The 25,809-nt window shown below is 54.6% G+C and overlaps 1 protein-coding gene across 11 annotated transcripts in view; it reads right to left on the minus strand.

Annotated features, from left to right (window-relative positions):
• The window catches only part of LOC144286604 (uncharacterized protein C17orf113), a 53,556-nt gene that overhangs the window by 23,753 nt on the left and 3,994 nt on the right, over positions 1–25,809 (minus strand). For 2 of the 11 annotated variants that reach the window (XM_077853233.1, XM_077853232.1), the window contains exons 1-2: positions 11,654–11,827; positions 5,624–5,875 (exon numbers count right to left, since the gene is read on the minus strand). In XM_077853233.1, coding sequence (XP_077709359.1) covers positions 5,624–5,875; positions 11,654–11,687 — 286 coding nt within the window. In that variant the 5' untranslated portion in view covers positions 11,688–11,827. Of the gene's footprint in view, positions 1–179; positions 325–5,623; positions 5,876–6,856; positions 7,004–11,653; positions 12,083–25,809 lie in introns of those variants that run through there. The other 9 variants (XM_077853231.1, XM_077853229.1, XM_077853235.1 and 6 more) reach the window with 8 other exon arrangements.

The following is a 25,809-nucleotide window of genomic DNA, read 5'->3' on the forward strand; positions in this document are numbered from 1 at the left end:
CAGGTGGTCCCTGGGAGGGGGGAGTGTCTGATGGTCAGGTTCGCCCCTGGGGGAGGAGGATGTGATGGTGGTTCAGAGAGAGTGTCACCTGTCACTGGCGGAGAACAGCAGCAGTCTAGACTGTGTATACCCAAGGGCAGGCACCTAGCACTCTTGGTTAGACTGCAAGAAGAACTTACCAGTGGCATTCGGGGGAGCCGTTTCTCTGAAACATGCACCCAAAGGCCTTAGGATGGACTGAGGGGCCCCGCGGAGGAATCAGCAGCCAAGTGAGGTACTGAAGCGATTGGGGGGACAGGCTGGAGGCCTTCCAGGGCTTCCTGATGGGACTGAAATTAATCCATCTGCGGGGAGTGGGGGGTGAGGAGCTCATCAAACCGGTGACTCAGGCGTGACCTGAGCTCAAGGTCTTTGATCTCTGGGGCTCAGAATGCAGCTAGAGGCTTGTGCAGTCAAAGACTCTAAGAGGAGATGGAGGGCCTGATTAGAACAGGAGCTGGGGGGGGATTTGAGGGTGGGGGCGTGGGGGTTGGGGGGACAGCCTCCACCTGCCACTCTGATGCCTGGCCACCCCCAAAGCACTTTTGCCCTGAAATCCATTACCATCAGACTTCATCTGTGTTCTCCTGTCCCCCTTAGAGTCTACTCTGCACTCCCCACCCAAGGCCCCCCTGACCCAGTCAGAACTTAAGTCATATTCAAAATCCCCTTCTCTCTGCTCTGGTGTCATGTTGCAGGATGGTGGTGGTGGTGGTGGTGGTGGTGGGGGGGGGGTTGTAGTGAATTGTATGGCTGGGTCAGTCCAGGCAAGAGAAGGGAGATGGGAGGGATTGGCTTCGGGAGGCTCCCTTCCCCTCCCCAGCCAGGTGAGACCAAGTGGGAGATGGCTGGCATCTCCATTTTCCAGTGGAGGATACCAAGGCACAAGGCAGAGGAGAGCCATGGGTTCTGAGTACTGTGGAATCATCTGGGAGCCAGTCTGCCTTCTCTGGCCATCCCTCCCCATTCCTAAAACATCAAGGTCCAATGTCTCTTAATATATGCTGCTCTCCTCAGCAGCAAGGAGGGTAGGATCGGGGAGTCAGACACACTAGGATCTGAACCCAGCTCTGTGCCTTTGGGTATGTTGCTAAACTCTCTGAGCTCCAACATCCCAATGTAAAGTGAGAACTGAGTGCCAGCATCTACTCCAGGTGTGACTGAGGAGGGAATGCCTTGCTGCACATGGAAGTGCTTTCCAAGCAGTTTGGGTACTAAGTGGACCCTTCTCCTGCCCTGGGCTGGCCCAACATCCACACTAGAGTTTGGGGCTAAGAGGCTTGAACCAGTAAACCTTTGTGTAGGTGTTCAAGAACCACCTAAAATTTGTGTGTGTGTGTGTGTGTGTGTGTGTGTGTGTGCGCGCGCGCACAGGCATGTGTGTGATCGTCAGTAGGGTCACTGAGTTCAGCCTTATTGGGATGGAGGTGCCTGGTGCCCACAGGCCCCACCCTGTGAGGGGTGGAGGAAGGACAAGGGGAGTGGGGAAAGATGGCTCAAGACACATACACACATTCCTGCAGAATGAAAGGGCCTGCTGTGTAGGAGACAGATAAGGTGGAGGGTGGGGAGGGGAAGTTGGGGAAGTACCTGCAGGAGGGAATTGGGGAAGCGTGGGCATGGGCACCTGCCATTTCCCCATGCTGCGCCCCTCCCAGGTGTTCCAGGCTCACTTAGGTATGGCTGAGTGAGGAGGCCTCTGAGAAGAGGGAAGAGTCCCCGCCCTCCCCCTCCTACAGATGGCCTCAGGGGCATGAGCAGGAGAGGGTCCTCGCCTCACTGCCTGTGACGGTCTGTCACCCTGCAAGCCTCCAGCCCCACAGACCCCTAATCAAAGTGACAGTTCCAGGGGGCCTCCCAGAGCACCATCCCACCCCCACACCTTCAGCAGCCTGCCAACAAACGAGTGGTCCTCCTAGCTGCCACAGACCTGAGACCTCACGTGTCTAGTGTCTAGCAACAGAGCCCTGTGGTAAAGGCTCCTCATATTTTGCCTCATGGCTCTTGAAAGTTTACTGTGACTCTGTTGTTCAGAGGATGAGGCTGCCCCAGTCAGCTGCACCCTAAGGGCTCTCTGCTCTGGCCCAGTACCCACCAAGTGCTGGGAGAGGCCTGCAGCATGGCTGAGGTCCCCTCACCCCCACTCCTAACCCCAGGGCAATTGCTAGCATCTTCTTGTTGGGGCTGCCTCTCCCAGCCCCAGCTCTCGGAGAATCCAGGAGACAGGAGAAATCCATGGAAGTGGGTGGGTGTTGGGGGGTCATGGCCCAAGAGTAGCCTCAGAAGTAATGAGGCTAACAGCAAACAGGTTCTTGGCTGCAGCCTCCAATTCCAGGGTTCCCAGAAATCTGAGGGCCCTTCACCCTTGCACTAGGCATTAGTCATCACTCTTTCATGCTCCCACAGTGCTGCTCACTCCCTCAGCAGGGCTGTTAGAAAGGTCTGCCCCCCCCCCAAAGAAAAAGAAAGGTCTGGCCCCAATGCTGTCTCCCCCCCTAGACCGTTATACCCAAGGGCAGGCACTGAGTAGAATCCTGGCTCAGACCAGCACACGCAGAAGACTGGAGGGACAGTGACTCACTTCCCATTTAATCATCTGGAGAGGAGTAGCAGGCATCATGTCTCCTGGTGTCCCCACAACCCTACCCAGAACTCTGCGGATGAGGACCGTGGGAAGAAGGAAGCCCCACAAAGTGGTCCCCCTTCCCTTGGGCAGTCTGTCTCTGGCCACATCTGGTGCTGTGGCCTTTGCTCCTCGCACACACGTCGCCTGCTCTCTCCAGGTGGGTATGGTGGGTGAGAAGGGGAAGAGAGAGGCTTGTACCACAGGGACTGCTGCCCAGAAGCAGGGCCTGAAGAGGCCACGTGGGGCAGGGGTGGAAGGGTGGGCAGCCAGGCAAGACTGGCCTTCCCCACCTGGAGCCATCCTGGGCACCTTCCTCTCCACATCGTCCAGTCACCCAGTCCTGCTGGCTCTGCTACAGAAAAAACCCCAGAACCTGTTTCCTCCTTCTTCTCATGCACCCCCAAGTCTTACCCTTTCCCCATGCTAGAGACATCTAGAAATACCGACAACTCCTGCTCAGAGCCCTTCAGTGACACTTATCACCTTTGGGACAAGGGCTAGACACCCAGCCTGGCTGTGAGGCCCTCATGGGTGGTTCCTGCTCAGCTTCAACCACAGCCACACACCCAGCACTGCCCACCGCTCCCGGCAGGCTGCGGGCCTCAGGCCCCATGGCATTTGCTCGAGCTGTTTCTCTGCCTGGGATTTCCTTTCCATCTCCGAGATCCAACAAGTGACATCAGTGTCACTTCTCTGAGGTTTTCCCTGACTTCTGCCAATTCCCTTCTGCCTCTGACTTCTCCAAGCACCGTTATTCTTACGTATTCTTATACCGTATTCTTCGAAACCCGTTATGATCTTGGACAAACTTGTCTGCATGGGTCTTCAGACAGCTCTTTCTTTGACAGGCAGGTATGCCACCTTTGAAAAATATGAATTCCCGGGCAAATAACTGTATGTTCTCAGTTATATGCAGAATCTAAAAGAGCCAGTACCATAGCAATAGAGATTACAGTTGGTTGCCGGGGGCTGGTAGGTGGGGACAATGGGGAGATGTTGGTCGAGGGGCGCAGACTCCCAGCTGTAAGACAAATAAGATCTGGGGATCAAGGGACACCTGGGTAGCTCATTGGTTGAGTGTCTGCCTTTGGCTCAGGCCATGATCCTGGGGTCCTGGGATTGAGTCCTGCATCAGGCTTCCCACAGGGAGCCTGCTTCTCCCTCCACCTATGTCTCTGCCTCTCTCTCTCTGTCTCTCATGAATTAATACATAAAATCTTTTTTTTTAAGATTTTTATTTTATTTATTCATAGAGACAGAGAGACAGGCAGAGACACAGGCTGAGGGAGAAGCAGGCATCATATAGAGAGCCTGAACTGGGACTCGATCCAGGGTCTCCAGGATCACGCCCTGGGCTGCAGGCGGCGCTAAACCGCCGCGCCACCGGGGCTGCCCTAATACATAAAATCTTAAGAATAAAAAGATCTGGGGATCGGATGCACAGTGTGGTGACTATAATGAACAATACTGTATTACCTACTTAAGTGGAGAGATGTTAAATGTTATCAACACACACACGATCATAATTATGTGAGGGGATGGAGGTGTTAACAAACCTTATGTGGTAATCGTCCTGCAATACATATGTGTAGCAAGCATCATACTGTATACCTTAAACTGACAAACGTGTCAATAATACCCCCAATAAAGCTAGAAAAAAGTAAAATACGAATCCTCCAAACAAACTGTTCTATACCTTGCACAGAACTGGTTTCTATAAATAGCTAATGAATGAATGAGTGACTTTTGAACACAGACATATATACACACACGCACACACTCCAGAAATATCCATACAGTCAGATACACTCTTCCTCAGAGTCACACGCTTGGTGTCCAGCCCCAAGCGCTCAGGTAGAGGAGCTGGTCCCAGCATCAGGCCATATCCTGCCTTTGCTTATGCAGTGACTTCTGCCTGCAGTGTCCCTTCTTCCCAGGCCCCTGTTCCCAAAGCTCAGTGTGGCTCTCTTCTTCCAGGAGGCCTTTTCTGGCCTTATCCCCAGCGTATAATCACTATTTCTCCCTTTGTATCCGCATGTGGCCCCCACAACACTCTAATGTTCTTTTTGTGTCCGCCTCAGACCAAAGACATACTCCATCTCAGAGCGGGATAGTGAGGAATAAGATGAGAATTTGTCTCCAGTTCCCAGGGAACACAGTGGGTGACCCCTGAGTATTCACCAAAAGAACAGGCTGCCTTGTTACAGAGTTCAGAGTGTAGCCCTCTGGCAAAGCTACCAGTCCAGGCTGCAAAGTAGGCTTCTGGTGGCTACTGTCAAGAACCAGGTAGAAGTTCTGGCCCTGACCATCTCCCACACTGGGCCTGGTTCTGAACCTGTTTCCCCTGCCAGCCAGCAGCCTGCCTCTCCTTGTTTTCCCCATGGCCCCTATATGCCTGTCAGTTGGAATCACCTTCATGAATGCATTCACCCATTTCCCCCAGAAATCTGCCCTGTTGCCAGCGGGCCCCTTCAGTGCTCACAGCCAAACCTCTGCAAAGTCACCCTAGCCAGGGAGAAGCAGAAATCCTGGCCAGGAGTCCAGCCTTCAAAGGAAGAGGGGCTTTCCCTGTCCCTCAGCAGGAGTGTCATGTACCTTGCTGACCTTCAGAGACTAGAGCAGGAGCCCAGGCTACCCCTGATCAGAAAGACTCTCCATGCCAGGGGGCTTCAGACTGGACAAATGTTTTAGGAGTCCTGGCCCCAAGAGACCCCACAGGGAGAGCTCCCACACCCCAAAAAGACCTGAAGAGAAGCCCTCAGTCCTGAAGACCCTCAGATCCTGAGAGACCCTATGGAAGGTTGTCCAGATGTGTCAGGGGCACTTGTGACCCCGAGACCCCATTGAGGGCACCCCAGACCCAAGACCCTCCCCAGAGAGAGGCCACAGACCCAGAGCCTATCATGGGGCCCAGAAGAAGCCTGTGGGAGCAGCGTCCCTCTGCCCCTCCACACTGACCTGGCCCTGTGGGGGTCTTCCCCAAGCTGAGCTGCCGAAGCCGCCGCTGGTGGGCGCGCCCCCCACAGTGCACCTGGGCCTGGGCTGCTGAGTTCAGCTGGATGTTGCAGACATCACAGAGAGTGTAGGATGGCCGCTTCCTCTCCCGCTTGGGCTTAGGCGGTTCTGAGGGCCGAGGGGGGCACTCCGTAGCTCCAGATGTGGGGGGCTCCTTCTCACCCGGGGGAGAGGGACTCAGTGGCCGCTTCATACCTGAGCAGATAAAGAGGGAGACCAGTAAACAGGCTGAGTGTTGTGAACACACAGAAGGAGCAAGAGGAGTTCAAGTCATGGAGACACCTCCGTCCTGTGTCCCAGGTGAAACTCCCCGGCTTTTGAACATTCCCAACACAAGGGTGGCAAAAGGGAGCATGGCAGGGTCCATTTCAAACAAAGCAGCATTAAAACACAGGGACAGGGAATCCCTGGGTGGCTCAGCGGTTTAGCACCTGCCTTCGGCCCAGGGCGTGGTCCTGGAGGCCCGGGATGGGGTCCCACGTCAGGCTCCCTGCATGGAGCCTGCTTCTCCCTCTGCCCGTGTCTCTGCCTCTTTCTCTCTCTCTCTGTCTTTCATGAATAAATAAATAAAATCTTTAAAAAATAATAAAAATAAAACACAGGAACATCTGGAAGAGTGTCACATGTGTCCACACACCCAGAGGCTGACACCTGGGGGCCTGGCCACAGAGCAAAGCTCAGAGAGGAAGACTTGGATTTTGGGGGCCGGGGGATCATGGAGGAAGAGGCAGCAGTGAGGTTAGGGGAGTGACACTGGGGGAAGCCAGGGCCCTATTCTCAGCCCCACAGCAGGCGCTGACAGTCCTGTGACAGGCAGGCATGTGGCGCTTGCTGCAACCACTAGCCAGAGGGGTGAGTGCAGAAACCCTACCTCCCTGTGCCCAGTGCCTGGCCGGGTGACATTCACAAACACTGACAGCGTGTGAAGCCATCCCCACCCCTGACCCACGTGGCTCCAGATGTCCCTTGCTGTGTTGGCCACCCAGGCCGTGGCAACAGTTGATATTTTCAGTAGCAACCTGGGCCTTCCTGCCTGTGTCTGCTGAGCACAGCCTCTTCTCTCTCTCTCTCTCTCTCTCTGTCACACACACACACACACACACACACACACACCACCCCACCCCTCCAGACCCCTCATCTGCCACACACAGATGTCATCTTTCCATTCCAACTCACTTCTCTGGAACGTTCCTGCCCGACTCCTCAGCTCTGACCTGCGCTATTCTGGGGTTGCCAGCTCCCTTTCTCACACCGAACTGTGTTCATTTTCACTTCCTGGGCCTGTGTGCCCGCTCCCTGCCTGTGCTGCACACGAGGGGCTTCCTGCGGGCAGGGCCTGAGCCTCGCTGGCGGGGACACGTGACTTCCTCAGAGCCCGCAGAGGAAACCCCCCTGAGGACACCTTGATTTTGGACCTCTAGCTTCCGGGACGTGAGGCAATACATTTCTGTTGTGCAGGCCACCTGGTGCGACGGAACTAAGAAACTGCTACGTGGAAGGCCGGACCCGCGGGCTTTCCTGGGTGCCTGAGCGCGGCGGCCCGCGAGCCTGGGGCCCCGGCGAGGCTGCAGTACCAGCGACAGCCTCCAGGTGGCGCAGCGAACAGCTCGCGGGAAGCTAAGGGCTGGAGCTCCGGACCCTTCCCGGGAAGGAGGACCCCGCTCCTGCACTCCCGGGGCAGGCAGGCTGCCACCCCTACCCCGAGCTCCGCCAGCCTCCCGGGCACTGTGTCTGGGGTCCAGGGCACAGTTCTGCTCACAGAGGGCACCCTGGGAGGTCACTCCCATCACCTTGTGAGGGACCCCCTCCTAGGCTGAGTCCCCACCTCCATTCTGCACTTTCTCAGCTCTAGGTGGAGGTTCTCAGAGTCACATTCCTGCCTGCACGAGTCGTCCCCCACTCTGGCAGCAGGAGGAAGGACCAGGGAGAAAGTTCGGGGTGCAAGTGTTTTAGGAGGGGTCCAACGTGCCAGTGGGGAAGAGGCTTCAGGGGCCTGAGATTTTCCTGGCCACCCCTAGGAGGAGAATGGCCGGCCCGGCCAGGGAGGGGACAGGGGGATTTTGAAATCTTGGTGCAATTTATGACAGGCAGGCTGAGGACATGGCCCAAGAGAGCCGACAAATATCTGCCGGGGGCTGATTAAACCTCTGTGATATACAGCCTCTGGGCTCACAGGGCCTGCCTGGATTCCGGGGCTAATTGTGTTCCTCTGGCCAGGCTGCTGGCCTGCTGCAACCTGCCCTGCTTGACCCAGCCTTCCCAGCTGTCCCCTCAGGAGCCACACCAACCCAGCTAAGCCATGATTCCCAGCCAGAAAATGTGGAGGAGTGGACACTTTTGAGGGCGCATACACATCTGTCTAACCCCTGCGGTTAGCATCAGCAGGCCAGCACCCCCTGCCCTGGTCCCTATAAAGAAGCAGGATGACTCACCCTAGCTGGACCTATACTTGGACAGGGCCTGGCTGGTGCATTTTCTTTTACAGAAAAGGAAATTGAGTCCCAGAATAGGGGGGTGGACTTGCTTCAAAGTACATGGAAACACAGTGAAGAGCTGTTTCTAGAAGCTTCCTTGACTACTTCTTTACCCAGCTGCCCAGGCCACCTCTTTAGATTTACAACCCCATTTATTGAGAGCTTACTATGTGCCAGGCGCTTTATACATAGGATCTCTTTTAAACTTCATAACAACCCCATGAGGTGGGCACTATTATTAACCTATTATCCCACCTCATAGATTAGAGAACAGGCATTGAGAAGTTTCGTAGCCAGACAATCTGACCCTGGAGCCCAAATCCTTAACTACTGACCTATCTTACCTCTCCTTAAAGCCTGCCAAGCCCTCTTTTGAACTTCTAGTTTGGGGTGGGGGTGTTACAGATTCTAGGAAACTCCTGAGAAGACCCTACAGATTCTAGGAAACTCCTGAGAAGACCCTCGGGATGCCCAGCCCCTAACAGGGGCCACACCCTGGCCAGAAGGGGTTGGAGCCAGAGAGGCTGGGAGGGAGGGATGTGAAGAAAGCCCAAGAACAGAACCTCAGCTGAGTTCTGGAAAGACCAAGTGAAAGCAGGGGAAAGAGCATGCACGTACCCAGGTGTCTGTCTGCGGTTTGCACAGGAAGGGGGTAAAGCCCTCCTGCTCCCACCTTCCCTGAGAGAGGGCTAGAGCTGCAGCAGGGTTGGATTGTGGAGGGAGCCACTCATTTAAAGACAGGTTCACACCAGAGCTGGAGAGCTGATGGAGGCCAGGGCTGCTGCCTGTCTGTCTGTCCATCCATAGGGAACTGGGGTGGGGGGGGTGGGGGGAGCACCCAGGCTCCACCTCCACCCCTTTTGCCATGATGAATGGACTTCAGCTTGGGTTTCCATGGGGCCCTCGGCAAGGCAGTAGGGTGGAGTTCTTGGCCCGCCTGTCCAAAGAGGGCTGGAAAGGGACCTTGGAAGCCACACAGTGCCAAGCAGGGAGTTTTTTCAGCTGCAGCCTGGGGAAGGGGTCCTCAGGAAAGAGCTGCTTTTGCCAGAGGGTTAACAGGAGAGGAAGGTTCTAGGCCTGTCCCCAGCCTTTGGCACGGCATGAAGGGCTCCCTCACTAAATCCTTAATGAGCCCAATTACACTCTGGTATTTTCCCCCATGCCTGCCAACATCTACCCTCCTACCTTCCCCAGCCAGGTCCTAGGCCCTGCCTCTGAGAAGGGAGCCCAGCTGGCTGGCCAACCTTAGGCTAGTCCCTGTGCCTCTGGGCTTCAGTTTTCCCTCTTTAAAGAGAGGGGGTGGGGCCGGGGTAATCTCTCAGGTCCTTTGCAGGCTGTGTTGCCACTGCAACACAGAGCAGCTGCTTCTAAGGTGAGGGTGAGGGGAAGACCAGGTCGTATTTGTCTGTTCCAGCCACCAGAGGAAGGCGGGGTGGGTATGGAGAAAGACCTGGTGAGTGCTCCTTGCCCTCTGGCCAAACAGCATCTCCATTAACCCTCACAACAACCCTGTGAGGCTTTACAAATGAGGAAATGAAGGCTCAGAGTCGAAAAGAGAGGCAGGTGAGTGGGGCCAGTCCTCTCCCATCACGTGATGCAGGGGGAGGGGGTGCACACCATGGCAGCCCCCATCCCTCTCACTCACAGGATCACCAACAGGAGTTGGGGATCCTGCCCTTCCCCACCAACCCAGCTGCAGAGAGAAGTGTCTGGAAGAAGAGAGGCCTTGTCTGTTCTTGTCCTAGCAGAGTGTGAGCCCTCCTGGGCCCGGGTCAGTGCCCCTGAGGAGCCACCACTGAGCATTTTGGTCTCTCCTGCCACCTCCCCACTCCCAAGGCTGACAGCTTTCTAGGGTGAGGAGGAGGGTATTAGCCACTTCAGTGCATGGCCACTAACAGGGTGGCATCTGCCCCAGCCATCCTGTGGGCTCAGAGAGCTGGAGTCACACCCAGGTCACACCCAAGACTCCCTGGAGGAGCCAGAGACTCCCACCTAGAGGAGTAGGATGGCCCTTTGGGACCTGCCATGCCAACCCCCAGCCCATACCTCCCTGCTTTGTCAGGGTGGGAGGCCCTGGGATGGGGCAACAGCTCCTCCACTCCAGGTATCAGGAGCCAGCGGGGGGGGGGGGGGGGGGGGGGGCAAACCAAGGCAGCCATGTCTGTCTTCCCATCCAACCATCCAAAGTGGTGACAGAGAATGCCCAACACCTTCCCCTGGAGATGCTGGGTGCTGGGGATTTGTGGAGTAAACTGGCTAAGAGGTGCTGAAAGCCAACACTCAGCTCTAAGGAAGGGAGAGAGAGGGCATGGGAGGTGAGGGAGAGCCATGGTCCAGAGATGAGGTCACCATCCCCCAACACCTCTCCTCCCCCAGCCTGCTCTGTCCTCACCCCTAGTGGCTGGGTGTCCCAGAGGGCCTCCTGCCATCCTGACACCCCCAAAGATAGGGGCTGCCTCTCCTGGGCAGTGATACTCCCTCAAAAGAGCCTCAAGCCACCCCCAGGAAGGAAGTCCTTCTTGCTATCTAATCTGCAACTCTCCTTGCCTCTAAGATGATGATGGGGGGAAGGTGGTTAAGAAGAGAGTATTAGCCTTGGCACCCCCATTTCTAGCCTCTGTTGCCAGGCAAGTCCTGGGAAACCTGACCTGTTGTGCTGGAGATCCCCTAGACCCCCACCCCTCTTACCACCAGGGCCCAGGATCTTGGTCCCTGGTCTCCTCATCTGTGACCTGCTTGTCCAGCCCAGCTTTCCCCAGGCTGAGCGGTGGCTCCCTCAAACCCCATTCCCTGCCAGTGATGCCTCCACCATCAGCACTTCCAAGCTGGGGCTGGGGCGTGAGTCCGAGGAGCCAGGGGGAGGAGGGTTGGGAGTCCCCAGTCTGTTTGAGAGTTCTGGGTAGAAGGCAGGCCAGGAGAGCCCCACCTATGCCCTTTGCTGAAGATGAGGCAGCTGGGCTTGGAGGGGGAAGGGCGGACAGGAAGGCCTCCAATGACCAGGAATCATATCAGTGGGGGGGGGGGGGCAGGTGTGCTGTTTGCACCCCCAAAAACACAATAGGCAATCACCCCTCCCCTACTCCTTCCATTCTACTTTATCCCAGGGGCTGATAAGGATGGATTGATTTGGGGGTTCTTTCGTTTCCTTAGGAAATGAAAGGGAGTGATTTGGCTGAGCTCCTTGTCTTCAGAGAACTGTCCCCTCCCTAGGGTGGGGGGTCTCACCCTCTCTGCCCTGGGGCTTCCAGCCTCCCTTCCCCTAGGGGGAACTGGAAGTCCTTCTTGCCATCTCCCAACCTCGGCGGTTCACTACGGTGCAGTTCTTGGCTGCCCACCTCCCTCACCCCACACGGTGGGGCAGGGTCCCTGAGCCCTACAGAGCCACCCACAGGACCCCCGCGCCCCGCTCGCGCCGCGGCCCCCTGGGCGCTCAGCCCCAGCGGGCTCCGTCCGGGATGGGCAGCCGGGAGTGCGGGCCGCGGCCAGCGCCGGCGCCTACCTGAACGGCGCTCGCGACCCGAGCGGGGCCGCATCCAGCTGCCCTCGGCCACCCGGGACGATCCGGATTCTCGGCTCCTGGAGGTGCGCGGCGGGTGAGTCCCGGCCTGCGAGTCCCAGCACGGCGGCCGGTCTCCCGAGCCCGCCCCCGGCCGGCCGGCGCCGAGCAGGTGCCAGGAGCCGCGCCGCTGGGAGCCGAGCACAGGCGAGACCCCGGGAAGGAGCTGCGCGGCAGGGCTCCCGGGGAGGAAAGACGAGGGGAGACCCAGGGGTGCTCCTTGCAGAAGGGCTGGGCCCATTGGTGAGTATCCTTACCCTTCCCCCGCCAGGCATGAATGCCCCTTGGTGTCTGAAGGGTCCTAGGGATCGGGAAAGGGAGTCCCAAAGTGGCCACCTCCCAGGGCTCTGCTGTGATCTCCCCACCCCCTTTAAATCGCCTCTTTTCTGGGTGGGGTGGGGAGCTCGGAGAGAAGGAGAAAGCTGACATTCAGGGAGCACCTACTGGGTACCGGGAGAGATGGCATCAATCCTCATAACCACTCTCCCTGAACTGGTTTGATCCCCATTTTACAGACCAGGAAGCTGAAAGACGGGGATGTTAAGTAAGTGGCCCGAAGTCATGCAGGAAGTGAGCATCAAGTGGGAGACTCCAGACTCCTAGGATCCCTTTCTGCAGGTCAGAGGAGACAGCCAGTGGGGAAAACTTCACCCATGCCTGCCGTTGGGATTCTTTTCTGATTTCTCCCAGGAAATCAGTGCATGGCGTCTGGCCCAGGGTGGTGGCACAGTGCAGGAGCATGAAGCCAAGCAGGGGCAGGCGGGGGGCCTCAGGTATGACCTCCTGAGAACGCTCTGCAGTCCTTCTGTTTAATGGAGAGGCAGTAATGGGGTAAGGAGGCGAGTCTCAAAGAAAGAGGATAGAATGGCTCTTGTATATCCAAAGAAGATGTGTCAGTGCTGCTCACCCCCCCATGGTGCTCAGGGCAGGCCTTGTGTTTACCAGGCCCTGGAAAGAGGAAGTCCCACCAAGGGGAGCCCTGGCCAAGCCTCGCCCCCTGGGGCAGGGCACCTGGCTGCTGCTCAGTTTCGCAGAACTTCTTCCTGTACCTCACACCCACCAACTCACTCCTGTCTTGAGGCCTTTGCCCCTGCTGTTCCCCCTGCCTGGAACGCTCCCCTGACCTTCACAGGCTTGTTTCCTCAAGGCTCAGGCCTCAGCTCCAGTGTCACCTCCCCAGACCCCACTGTCACAGCCCAACTATTCCTTGTTCCAGTCTCGGGTTTACTTCCCTTTTGGCATATCTCCCAAGATGTCCTTCTTCTGCTTGGACACTTACCTGTCTCCCCGTGAGGGCACAGCCTTTATCTCCTACGTGTCTAAAGCACCAGCCCAAAGCCTGATGCGTAGCTAACAGATGCTCGATAAACAGTTGCTGAATGAATGCATGAGTTCATTTCCACTCTAAAAGCAAATCCGTATTACACTGCACACTTCAGCTGGGGAATTGTATGCTGTGTGAATGAGATCTTAATAAAGTGGTTACTATAAAAAAGGCTCAGGGTGGGGCTGACTGTCATGGTACACATGCCCCTCGCCATCCGGCAGCACACCCGTCCTCTCACTTGATCCAGTCACACCTCTGACCGGCACAGTCCACATCCTGTGTCTGTCCATGGAGAATCACAGTTGCTCAGATTTGGAAGAGGTCTTCGAGGTCATCCTGTCCCCTCTGGCCTCTGCTTGCATATGCCAAAGATAGGGAGCTCACTGCCTCACAAGACAGAATATTCCATTATTGGGTGGTTGTCAGTGACAGGAATCTCATGGATATGGGGGGCTGGAAAGCTGCTTTCCTAGAATGCTCATGCACAGGTCCTGGATCCACTCCTGGGTCATTTAGAAGAAACACACACCCCCTTCCACAGCCCACTGAACAGGGCTGGCAGCTTCTTCCTTTCTTTTCTTTTTTTTTTATTCATAGAGACACAGCTAGAGAGAGAGGCAGAGACACAGGCAGAGGGAGAATAGGGCACCATGCAGGGAGCCCGATGCGGGACTCGATCCCGGGTCTCCAGGATCACGCCCTGGGCTGCAGACGGCGCCAAACCGCTGCACCACCAGGGCTGCCCTGGCAGCTTCTTCCTAAGGGCTCTCTTCTCCCAGCTAAAGAGACCCATTTCCCTCAATTCTTCTTCCCCTGAGATGGTCACCTCCTCCAGGAAGCCACTCCTTTTTTTTTTTTTTTTTTTAATTTTTTATTTATTTATGATAGTCACAGAGAGAGAGAGAGAGAGAGAGAGAGGCAGAGACACAGGCAGAGGGAGAAGCAGGCTCCATGCACCGGGAGCCCGATGTGGGATTCGATCCTGGGTCTCCAGGATCGCGCCCTGGGCCAAAGGCAGGCGCCAAACCGCTGCGCCACCCAGGGATCCCCCAGGAAGCCACTCCTATGTGCTCCTAGGACACTTTGTATGGGTCCCTAACACTGTACTTTTCACATTGTATTGAAATGTCTTCCCCAAATCCCGCTCCAGCCACTGCTCTGCACTAAGAGGAGGTAGTTCTAGGCCTTTATTCATGCCCTTGCTTGTGACCAACCCACCTGAAATAAGCAACTTAATAACAATTTGTTTCGGGGTGGGGTGGAGTGGTATTATTATCCTGGTCATATCCCTCTAAACTGATTTAGGCTTGCTTGCTTTTTTTCCTTTCCTTTCTTTCTTAGATTTTATTTTTTCATTTGATATATATAGAGAGAGTGAGAGAGCACAAGCAGGCGGAGCAGCAGAGGGAGAGGGAGAAGCAGGCTCCTTGCTGAGCAGGGAGCCTGATGCAGGGCTTAATCCCAGGATCCTGGGATCACAACCTAAGCCCCTGATTTAGGCTTTCAATGTCCTTAGAACAGAACAAGGGAGAGAATCACTTTTCCCCATTCTCAACCCTGTTTTCTATTCATCTCTTAACTTTTCTGCACTCTTGAGTCAGCTCTGTACAGAACTGGGGGTGGGAGGTCCATACCACCCCCCCCCAGGGCTATTTTCACACGTGATATGCTGGCAAACTCAGCCTCCCCATCTAGTCGCCAAGAGCAATTTCTTGCACTGTGAGCACCAGACCTTAGGCTTAGGCTTGCTGGTGCTCCCGTTCTGCCCAGCCTGTTGAAATCATTCAACAAGACCACAGGTGCCAGCTTAGTGCCACTGCAAAGACGTGGCTTCACCTAGATACCTAGGAATAACACACCCCCAAACTCCAACCCTGCACACAGACAAAACACTGTCATTAATTGTGGGCCTTCTGTATTCTTCCCACACCTTTATCCTCCCAGAGTCCAGAAAGGTCGGTATTTCTCTCCTTACTTTGAAAGTAAGGAAAGGGAGGCTCTGATCTAGTTCAACTGCCAGAGGCCACACAGTTAGAAAGGGGTGGAGTTGAAACCCACCCAAGTTGACTCCAAGTCCTACGCTCTCTGCTCTGGGTCCTTGTGCCTCTGAAGGCCTTATCTTAATATTCTCTGGGGACTTTTGTCCAGTAACAGTGGGATGGGAAAGAAGGAAACATGGAAAGCCTCTTCATAATAATGGGAGCTGGAAGTGCCAGGTGGTACTGGTGCTTCTTGCCCACCTACCTACCACTCGCCAGAGGAGGGCTTCAGGCCCTGGGTTATTGCCTTCCCTGGTCGGAAAGTGACCATCAGTCCAAGCAAAGCCGAGTCTAGTTGGACCACTCAGTTCTCAGTACAGTCCAGTCTCATCCTGTTAGCTCCTCTTCCTCTGCCATATCTGTGAGGATCCCCCGGCCCTAGAAGTGTCTGGCACACAAATCCACCAATACATGTGGTTGGATTTGAGGAATGAACCAACTCTCATTGTGAGCACCAGAAATGGACGGGGTCCTTACTCTGGCTGTGTGGGCTGAGGCAAGTTACTTTCCCTCTCTGAGCTTCAGTGTCCTTACCTATAAAATGGGGTATGAATACATAACAGCAATGCACAGGGTAATAGGAGATCAGCCCTGCAGAGTGCCTGACATACATGCATTTGGCCAATAATATGAACATCATTAATGAGGTGTTAGGGGACCGGCTTGAGGGACAGGGCGCTGGGGCTCAGAGTAGAGACGGGACTTGCCTGGCACATGGTACCAGCTTGGAACTGGCCTGCACAGGACAGGAGCCTGGTTGTGCCTGCTTTAAGGCTGAGTCCTATTCCCAGCCCTGTGGGGCCTTCCCTGAGTGCCCAATAAATATAATTTCTCCCCCAAAATTATGAGATGGTTACACTAATCACTCATACTAATGGTAACAAGAGTTCCAGCTGAAGCAAAGCCCATAGCAAAGGGACTCAGGCAAGGAGCCATAGGCCCCTGCCCAGCCATCTGCCTTCTATTCTGCTCATGGCCCCAACTGGGCTTGGGGAATGCAGAGTAATTCCGGACCCCTGGGTTCCAGGAGGGTGAGAGAACCCTCAGCCTCAGGTGGGCCTGTCCCATCCATCACAGCTCCTTTCTGTTCCCACCAAAAGAGCAGAATCACTGAAGACTTGAACAAATCTGCCATGATCCCTCCCCCAACGGGGCCAGCCTTTTGCCTCCTAAAATAGCCCAGAGCCACCATGTGCCCAGGGCGGCTCCCCACTGGTTGCAAATCCCCCTGAAATTAAATCCCCATCCTGCCCCAAGCAGGATGGCACCACCTCCTACCCTGCTGAGCTCCAGGGCTGGCCAGGCTCCCCCCAGTGGAAACCGGGACAGTCGTCCTTCACAGTGACCGAGACATAAATCCCCAAATAATGAGACAGGCGCTGGGAACACAGAACCAGACACGGTGTTAATTGGTTTACTTCTGGGCAGGCATGATGTGGAGGCAACGGCAGCAGGCCTCGGTTTCCCGGACAGCAAAATGGAGCGGGGGCTGTCATGACTTCCTGCATCCCTGGCTGGGCTGACTTTCTATGCCCTCTGACCGGCCTCCCACCCAGACTCATGGGCAGCTCTTTCCTACCTGCCCAGAACACTAACTACGCAGATGTCGAAGGGAAGGATCGGGATCCAGTTGTCCAGGTCTGGAGGTAGGGAGGCCCAAATCATCCCTCCCACGATCTAGAACCATCTTCTTTCTACTAAAACCAAACCAAAAGGCTCAGTCCACCTCAGCATACATGAGGATGGGGGGCGGGGAGGCAGGAGGGCCCAGTGGAGCCCCCCTGTTCCTCATGTGAGACTGGTGATGGATTCTTGGATGAGCATGAGGTCCTCAGTCTGCAGTGATCAGGACGAGATTATCACATTAAACTTTAAAAGTCTTTGCTCAAAAAGAAGCAGCAGCAGCTGACACCATTGACTCCCCCAACCGCCACCATCACCTTCTCTTGGACCGTGGCCAGATGATCTCCAGATACTGGCCACTTGGAGGCTCCACTGCATTGGGCTAGAGGCAGGGGGATGACCTCTCTGGGCCTGGGCTACATCTGAGTTGTGGTGAGATGGCAGGGGGAGGAGTCAGGGAAGAAGGGTGAGCGTTGTCTGGGGGAGTAGTTTGAAGGGCCTCAGGGGAACTCAAGGAACTTGAGATTGGGCAAACCTGCACTTGGTACAACTCTGCCACTTACTACCCTGTGCCCAGGAACGCACCCCTTTGCTCCACACCTTAGTTTCCTGGTCTGTGAAATGGGGATAACCATAACGATAACCATTAGTAACTCCCCTGACCCAAGGCTGACAGCTGAGGAGATTAACTAAGATAACATACAGACAAAACCCTGCAAGCTGTAAAGAGCCATGGTGGTGTGAAGGATGGCATTGCTAGTTACAGCAGGAGGGACAAAGATAGGGCTGTAGAAAGAACTTCCTCACAGCTGTGCATGGGAGACCAATGGGGGCAAGAAGAGAGACAAGGCCAATGGGCCTGGGTGGGACCCCCAAAATGTCACCCACAATTCCCCTTTCCGCCCAGGGTGCCCATCCCCATGTCCAGACCAAACACCTCCCCTCCTGCCCATTATCTTGCCTTGCAAGGCTGCCAGCCTGTCCTCACTCTTTCCTGGTCCAAAGCTATATCCAACCTGTGCTTGTTGCCAATGCAACGGAAATTATTTCAACCTCCTCACCCAACTTCGCAAAGCTGCCTGGGTTGTATAGGAGAGGCCAGAGCTAGAGGAAAGGGAGGTGGGAACTGGGGTGCCCACAGCAGGGTGGCCCCCTCCCTAGAATATTAACTTCAATAGCGGCGATCAAGAAGGCATTCAGCCTGCTGGGAGGACTTCCCCATACTGCCCACGGGAGGGAAGGGAAAGCCTGTGGGCCTGAGGGTCCTCACCTGGACCTTGGCTACCTTCCCTCTTACTTAAAGGGCTGCATTCAGAGCAGGCTGGGAAAGGCTTTGACTACCAGCCAGGATCAACCCTGCAGAAATTAAGAACTTTGAATTTTCTCGACCCACCCTTCATTTCCTGATGTTCTTATTTAGTTACTCTGTTCAACAGAATCCTCCCACCCCAGCCCACCCCACTGGACCTTGGGGCCCTTCCCCTTCCTCAGTATTAGAAGCTGAATCCAGAAGAATGGAGGCAGGGAGAAAATGACCCTAAGATCCCAGGGTCACCCTGAGTTGGAGGGAGGGAGATGGTGGGGTGGCCATGGTCTACCTTGCTGGCCAGGGAGAAGTGCCGACCACATCAAGGAGTCCTCCTTTCAAATCCGCTGGAGGGGGGTGGAAGCACTCGGCCCTTGCAGGCCATGAAGGAGTCCTTTCAAAACGAGCCAAGAAGTTCCAAGAACGCCCCCGGATGGGCTGCTCAACATGTCCCCTGGCCCCCAGGCTGCTTCCCATGGCAGGGCTGCTCGATGGCCTCAGCTGGGAGGTGGTGTGGAGCTCAGGACACACCACGCACTGGAGTCATCAGACCTTAAGTGAGTGGCTTCACCTCTCTGATCTGTAAAGTGGGCCCAATAATATCTATCTCATGTAGTTGTTGGGAAAATTAAGAGACGATGTAGGGAGGTGCCTCCTTTTGTGCCTGCCACAGAGTAGGGGCTCAGTAAACTCACAGAATAAACATCTGCTGGACACCTGCTGTAAGTCAAGCTCTCCATTCTTCACCCAGGAGATCCAGCAATGAACAAAAGTCCTGAGGGGACTTTTATGGCGCTTGCAATCTGGGGGCAATTGTCACAGTCACTAAGTAAACCACACAAGGTCAGGGAGGAAGAGTGGCCAGCCTCTCTCAGGAGAGGACAGTTCAACCCAAACCTGGTTGATGTGAAGGACAGGCCTGCCTGAGTGTCCTCAGCCCTGGCTACTCACTGGAATCACAGGGGCAGCTCTGAAAGCATCTGATCGCAGGGCCCCTCCTGATCAGAGGTTCTGGTGGGATGGGGCTGGGGTGTCTCCTGGAAAAGGAGATTTTAAATTCTGCCAAGGTGATCCTGGTGTGCAGTCAAAGGTGAGAACCCCTTCCCCTACAGTTTTCCCAAGTGCCTATCCATGTGAGTGTCACCTGGGGGGCTTGTCTCTGGCATCCTGTGCTGAGCCACAACTTTAGGGGCTCAGATTTAGGGGCTGGGGTGAGGCCCAGCATCTGCCTTTCTAAAAAGTACCCGGGTAATTCTGAAAATTAGGCAGATCTTGAGATGTGTCTAGAAGATGAAGTCTGAGCTCAGAGCTTGGCACTGAGAGCCCCCCACTACTCACCCCAGCCATGCCCCCACAGGACCTCCTGCGGCTTCAGGACACACTGACCCGTCTCTGCCCTCAGTCTGGGAAGCGCCTTCTTTCTCCCCATCAGGTCCTGAGCATGTTCCTAGGCTTGTCATGGAGCCCGAAGGTCCTCACTGCTGTGGGCTTGGGATCTGTTTCCTTGCCAACCTCAGCCCCTTGGCTGAAGCCCCTGTGTCATTCTGTCCATGCTTCACGCCCGGCCAGACCCGGGGCTCTCGGGTAGGGCTGGCTTCTCCGACCACATGGCACAAGGGTATGCCTCATCCTAGTTGAAGGAATAGCAAATCTACCCCCGCCTCTTCTGGGCACAGATGCCCTCATAACTGTGCCAAAGGTGATAGGGTTGTGACCTGCTCTGAGAGATCCATGCTGTGTCCCTTCCCCAGGTCTCTGATCCTGGGCTCCTCTTGTACAGTCTGACTCTCTCTCTCTCCTATTGCACTCTTCCCTGCCCCAGGGGCCAGGCCCTGGGAGGGGAGACATTGCACAGTTGGGTTCTCCAAGGCAAAAGTGTGCCAGCATACACCCCTACCCTTGTTGAAGAATCAGGGCCCCCCCACTCCAGGTGTCTGGCATGGTAGCCACTCCTTTCTCTTTGGAAGCAACATAGTAGGGCAGCCTGGGTGGCTCAGCGGTTTAGCACTGCCTTCGGCCCAAGGTGTGATCCTAGAGACCCGGGATCGAGTTCCACATCGGGCTCCCTGAGTGGAGCCTGATTCTCCCTCTGCCTGTGTCTCTGCCTCTCTTTCTCTCTCTCTCTCTCTCTCTCTCTGTGTGTGTGTCTCATGAATAAATAAATAATCTTAAAAAAAGAAAAAAGGAAGCAACATAGTATAGCCATAATGCCTGGGTTCAATCCCACGTCTGCCACTTCCTAACTGTGTGTGACCTTGGCCAGCTCTGTACCTTGGTTTCCCCATCTGTAAAATAAGAATAGGGATCCCTGGGTGGCGCAGCGGTTCGGCACCTGCCTTTGGCCCAGGGCGCGATCCTGGAGACCCGGGATTGAGTCCCACGTCAGGCTCCCGGTGCATGGAGCCTGCTTCTCCCTCTGCCTGTGTCTCTGCCTCTGTGTGTGTGTGTGTGTGTGTGTGTGTGACTATCATAAATAAATAAAAATTAAAAAAAAAAGAATAAATAGTACCTCTCTCAGAGGGTTATTAGGGGGATTAAATAAGGCAATAGTCATTAAGGTCTCAGCAAACAGGTACATGGTAATCACTATGTGTGTTTGTTTGTTTTGTGTGTGTTTTTTAAATAATGTTTTAAAATACACAATTCAAAAAAAAAAATACACAATTCTATGAAGATGTTGCTTTAGTCCATCAACGAAGTGGGTCCTGATAATGCACCAGGTCTGGGAGGCAGGGATGAAGATTCCATTTTACTGGTGAGGAAACTGAGGATCAAGGAGAAGAAGGGACTGCCTTGGACAACACCCAAACCTTGCATGTACAGCGCTTCCAGCTTCTCTCTCTAGTACCCCCCAGGCCCACCTCCCTCACTTCTCGGGCTCCTGGCCTGGCCCAGGTGGGCTCCGTGCCCTGCATTGACAGAGGTCCCTTTGTACCCCTGCCCAGGGTCACACCCTGAGCTCAGAGCCATAGCCAAACAAGCGCCTTGTGTCTGGGTCTGTCTCACCGCCAAGCCTGCGGTTGCCCTGGCCTCTCCAGCCACGTGCTCTGGCTGGGTGGATCTGCAGGCCATCCCCTACCCCTACCAGCCCCCCACTCCAATCTCAGCAGGGCATCCCTGACCCTTCCTCTGCTACATTCAGCCAGGAGACAGACTGGGAGGCAGCCCCAAGGACAACACCCCATCCTTGGTCTCCACCCCGTGCAAATTCCAAGTGGCCAGACTCTAAGGTGCCTGGGGCCCTAGTGGAAGGGACAGGCAGGGGCTGAGAGGGTGGGGAATGACATGGAGGTTGCTCTGGTTACCCACCCTTTCTGTCTCCCCAATCTTTCTTCAATCTATGGCTCCTCTTTACCACCTAGACTGACATAACAGCCTCCTCACCAGCCTCCCTGCCTCCACTTCTCCATCTCTCACCTTCCCAGTTTGTTCTCCATGCACCAAAAGGAGCCTTTCAAAAAGGCAAATCCAGTCACATCCCTCTCCTCCCCTAAACCTCCAAAGCCTTCCCTCTCACCTCTTCTTATCCCCAGCCTGGAATATCTGGCCTCTGCCGTCTCCCTTAAACCCTTCTGCTCTTCAGATCTGCCCTTCCACTGTACTCCTCCCACAGATTTACTGAGATAAGAAATGCAACTCTTGAGAGCACCTGGGTGGCTCAGTCAGTTAAGCATCTGCCTTCAGCTCAGGTCGTGACCCAGGACCCGGGGATCAAGTCTCAATATCCAGCCCCATATTGGGCTCCCTGCTCAGTGAGGAATCAGCTTCTCCCTCTCCCTCTGCCTTTCCCCCTGCTCATGCTCTCTCTCTCTCTCTCTTCTGTCTCTCAAATAAATAAATAAAATCTTTATTTTTTATTTTATTTTTTTAATTCTTTTTTTTTAAGATTTTATTTATTGATTGATTCATGAAAGACACACAGAGAGAGAGGCAGAGACACAGGCAGAGGGAGAAGCAGGCTCCATGCACCGGGAGCCTGACGCGGAACTCGATCCCGGGCCTCCAGGATCACGCCCTGGGCCAAAGGCAGGCGCTAAACCACTGAGCCACCCAGGGACTCCCCTCTTTTTTTTTTTTTTTTTAAGGATTTTATTTATTTATTCATGAGAGACACACACAGAGAGGCAGAGACAGAGGCACAGAGAGGAGAAGCAGCCTCCATGCAGGGAGCCCGATGTGGGACTCGATCCCGGGACTCCAGAATCATGCCCTGGGCTGAGGGCAGGCGCTAAACCACTGAGCCACCCAGGCGTCTCATAAATAAAATCTTTAAAAAAAAGAAAGAAAAACAACTCTCCTAAGAATATTACCAGTAGAGCTAACAACTGACAGCTAGAACCAGATACAGAAAAACTCCTCATTGACTAAAATGGACAGAAGAATCCAGTCTTGACCACAAATGCTTTTGAAAATTTAGATCTTCCAAAATTGGATGCACTTACTCAATCAGTTACACAATGGCTGAGACAAAGGCCAGGAGCCTTTAATTGATGGATCAAATCGCGACAGCAAAATCTATACCGAATTGATGTCGATGAAAATAATTCCAGTAAGATTAAAATGGAATGAAAAAAATGGCTATGTGTTTAGCTGTACCATATAGGAAAAACTGAAAAATCTGATCAAGGAATTAAATTGGATGAAAAGAGTTAAAACAGGAAACCACTTTCTAAAAAAATCTTCAGTGCTGGTATGTTTTGGTTTAAAATGTTTGCATTCAAAACATCCTGGGGTCCAAATGTCCAGGTCAAAAGATCCTATGCCCCTCTGATGTTTTTGTACCACTCCCTCCCCTGCATAGGACACTCCAGCCACACTGGGCTCTTTCTCTCCCTGGAGCACAGCAATGTTCCTCTGACCTCAGGAGCATTCTCATACCCTGTTCTTTCTGCCTGGAGCACTCCTTTCCTCCTAGCTCCTACCTTTTTTTTTTTTTTTTAAGATTTTATTTTTTATTTTTATTTTTTAAAAAATTTTATTTATTTATGATAGTCACAGAGAGAGAGAGAGAGAGAGAGGCAGAGACACAGGCAGAGGGAGAAGCAGGCTCCATGCACCGGGAGCCCGACGTGGGATTCGATCCTGGGTCTCCAGGATCACACCCTGGGCCAAAGGCAGGCGCTAAACCGCTGCGCCACCCAGGGATCCCTTAAGATTTTATTTATTTATTCATGAGAGACACAGAGAGAGAGGCAGAGACACAGGCGGAGGGAGAAGCAGGCTCCCTGCAGGGAGCCCGATGTGGGACTCGATCCCCAGACCCTGGGATTGTGACCTGAGCCAAAGGCAACACCCAACCACTGAGCCACCCAGGCGTCTCCCTTCGCTGCCCTTCTTAAGATAGATTTCCTTCCTGCCTCCCCGAGCTCTTTCTTCTTCACCCTCTCTTATCCCCTCCTGAATTCCCAGGGCAAGCCTAGCAAGTACAACACATAGTAGGTGTTCAATTCATATTTGTGGAATGAATGAATAAATCAGTGTCACGAGGGTGTGGGGCCGGGGAATGGGCTGGAGCTCACAAGGGCCTTTGAGAGAAAAAAGGGACAGGACAGAGATACAGTCTTCCACCTCTGCTCACCCCCTGCCCCCCTTACTCATGATTCCAAGTTCCAGAGAGCCCCATTAGCAGGAGAGAAGAGAGAAGACAATGTCAGACGTGTTTCACCTCTGCCCCTTGCCCAACTTCCCGAGGCTCAGGTCCTCGTGCCAACTGTGCCCGCTGCCTCCCAGCCAGGATGCCCCCACCACTGCCTGGCTCCCACTTTTGGCTGTGGGCTAGGCTATATGGGGAAGCTTCCTGACCTCCCCTCTAGCCTCCCCACCTCCACACCTCATCCTGAAGCCCCGGAATAGCTGTCCCAGACTCAACCAAGGGACAGTCGCATTCCCAATTAGCACCCAGATGGTTGAAACCATATCTAAAAGCTTCTCGTGTCCTTCTCCCCTCAGGAAGCTGCTAACTAGGACAGCAGATCTCAGAATGAGGTCACAAGAATGCTACCTGCCCCTACACTCCCTTTCCAACAGGAGACATGGGTGGGGAGCAGAGCCTCTTTTGGAGGCCAGTTAAGACAGAGGGGATGTGGGAGGGGGAGATGCAGGGAGAAGTGGGTTCTTTTTGCTCAAGCGGCAGGTTTGGCTCAAGCTGGTAAGGAGGCCTATCTGTGGGGAGTGAGGAGACCTGGTTTCAAGGCCAGACTCTGCCTCAGTGGGGATTTCCTTCCTCTTCAGGCGCTCAGAGGGCAGGATGAGACAGTTCTGTATATAGTATGGTACCACGATCCAGGCATGGACCTTAGACTCCCAAGGAGATGGTTCTGGAATGGATCCTGGGAGGTCCCGAGCCCATTAGAGCATCATTTCTCTGTTCAAGTCTCACGCTAGCCACGACTCAAGCCTCAGCCATGAGAGTGGATTAGGCAAAGGGGCAGACTTCTCCCACTCTCCGAAAACCATACGGGATATGTTCCTCTTTGGGAACCCCCAAAGAACCCAAGGGTTCCAGTTCCTAATACCTTCCCTAGATGTTTCCCCTCCCCAAGGTGAGGGATGGGGGTGATAAGGAGTGTGGCTCACACCTGCCCATCCTGCCCATCCAGTGGGAGGGGTGGCTAGCATCAGGCCATCCGGGGAATCATGGATTGAGGTCAGGAGGACAAAGAAGAGGCAGGTGGGACCTGGGGGAGGGCAGTGAGGGTGGTGGGACGTGCCAGGCCAGGACTGGCCTCTTGCCAGGGCATCTGAACTGGGGAGAAGTGTCTGTGGGTTTGGGCCTCTCCCCACCCAAGGAAACCTTAGTCAAATAAACAGCCAACACAGCTGCTCCTGTGCTAGAGGCCAGGGCAGTGAGGAGAGGCCGGCTGAGGTGGGGATGCCTGGGGAGAGGGCAGGAAGGCTGAGCAGGCCTCTCACCCTGGGGGCAGTTGGCGGAAGAGTTTGGAACAGGGCGGGGAGCATGCTGGTGGTTTGGAGCAGGAAGCTTGGGCCTGGGGTGGGTGCTCTGCGCTTGGCTGCTTCGAGGAAAGGGAAAGTGTCAAGTCAGGCCCACTCTGATCACTGCCTCTTCTGAGGGAGACTCCAAGTCCCCAATACCCTTTCTTTGGCTCAGGGTCAATCAGATGAATCAGACAGACAAGGGGCTCTCGTCCTTGTTGCTCTGGACCTCCAGCCCTGCTCCCAGGCTATGACCCTGGGCCTTGTGGCTGAAGAAGAAGAAGTCTGGAGCCAAATCCCCCAAGTTCAGAAGTTCTCAGCAGAGGAACCGGGGGAGGCAGGCTGGCATCTGTCCTCTCCAGAACCTGATATTCCTCCTCCCCTCTTTTGCCTGGGAGGGGAGCGGCCCAGAAGTGAGGGCAGCACCACACCCCATGCTCTGTCCTTCTACACATGCAGAGACATTTGACTGTTCTGTTCCGGGGGGACACCTCCCGAGAGTATGAGAGAGTTCGGAGAGACACACATGCAGACTTAGTGGCAGAGATGGAGAGAGGTAAATACAGGAAGACAAACTCATAAGATGCCACACAATCAGGAGGCATAGAGCTGAGAAATAAGGAGAGAGACTGTATGTGTGGGGAAGTGTATGTGCGTATGCATGTGTGTGTGTGTACACATGCGTGTGTGTGTGTGTGTGTGTGTGTGTGTGTGAGACAGAGATTGAAGGGCAGAGACACACAGAGGAAAAGAAAGAGGGGCACCTGGGTGGCTCAGTGGTTGAGCGTCTGCCTTCGGCTCAGGTCATGATCCCGGGGTCCTGAGATCGAGTCCCACATCGGGCTCCCTGCATGGAGCCTGCTTCTCCCTC

Source organism: Canis aureus, chromosome 16 (assembly GCF_053574225.1).
Source record: "Canis aureus isolate CA01 chromosome 16, VMU_Caureus_v.1.0, whole genome shotgun sequence".
Classification (NCBI taxonomy): domain Eukaryota; kingdom Metazoa; phylum Chordata; class Mammalia; order Carnivora; family Canidae; genus Canis; species Canis aureus.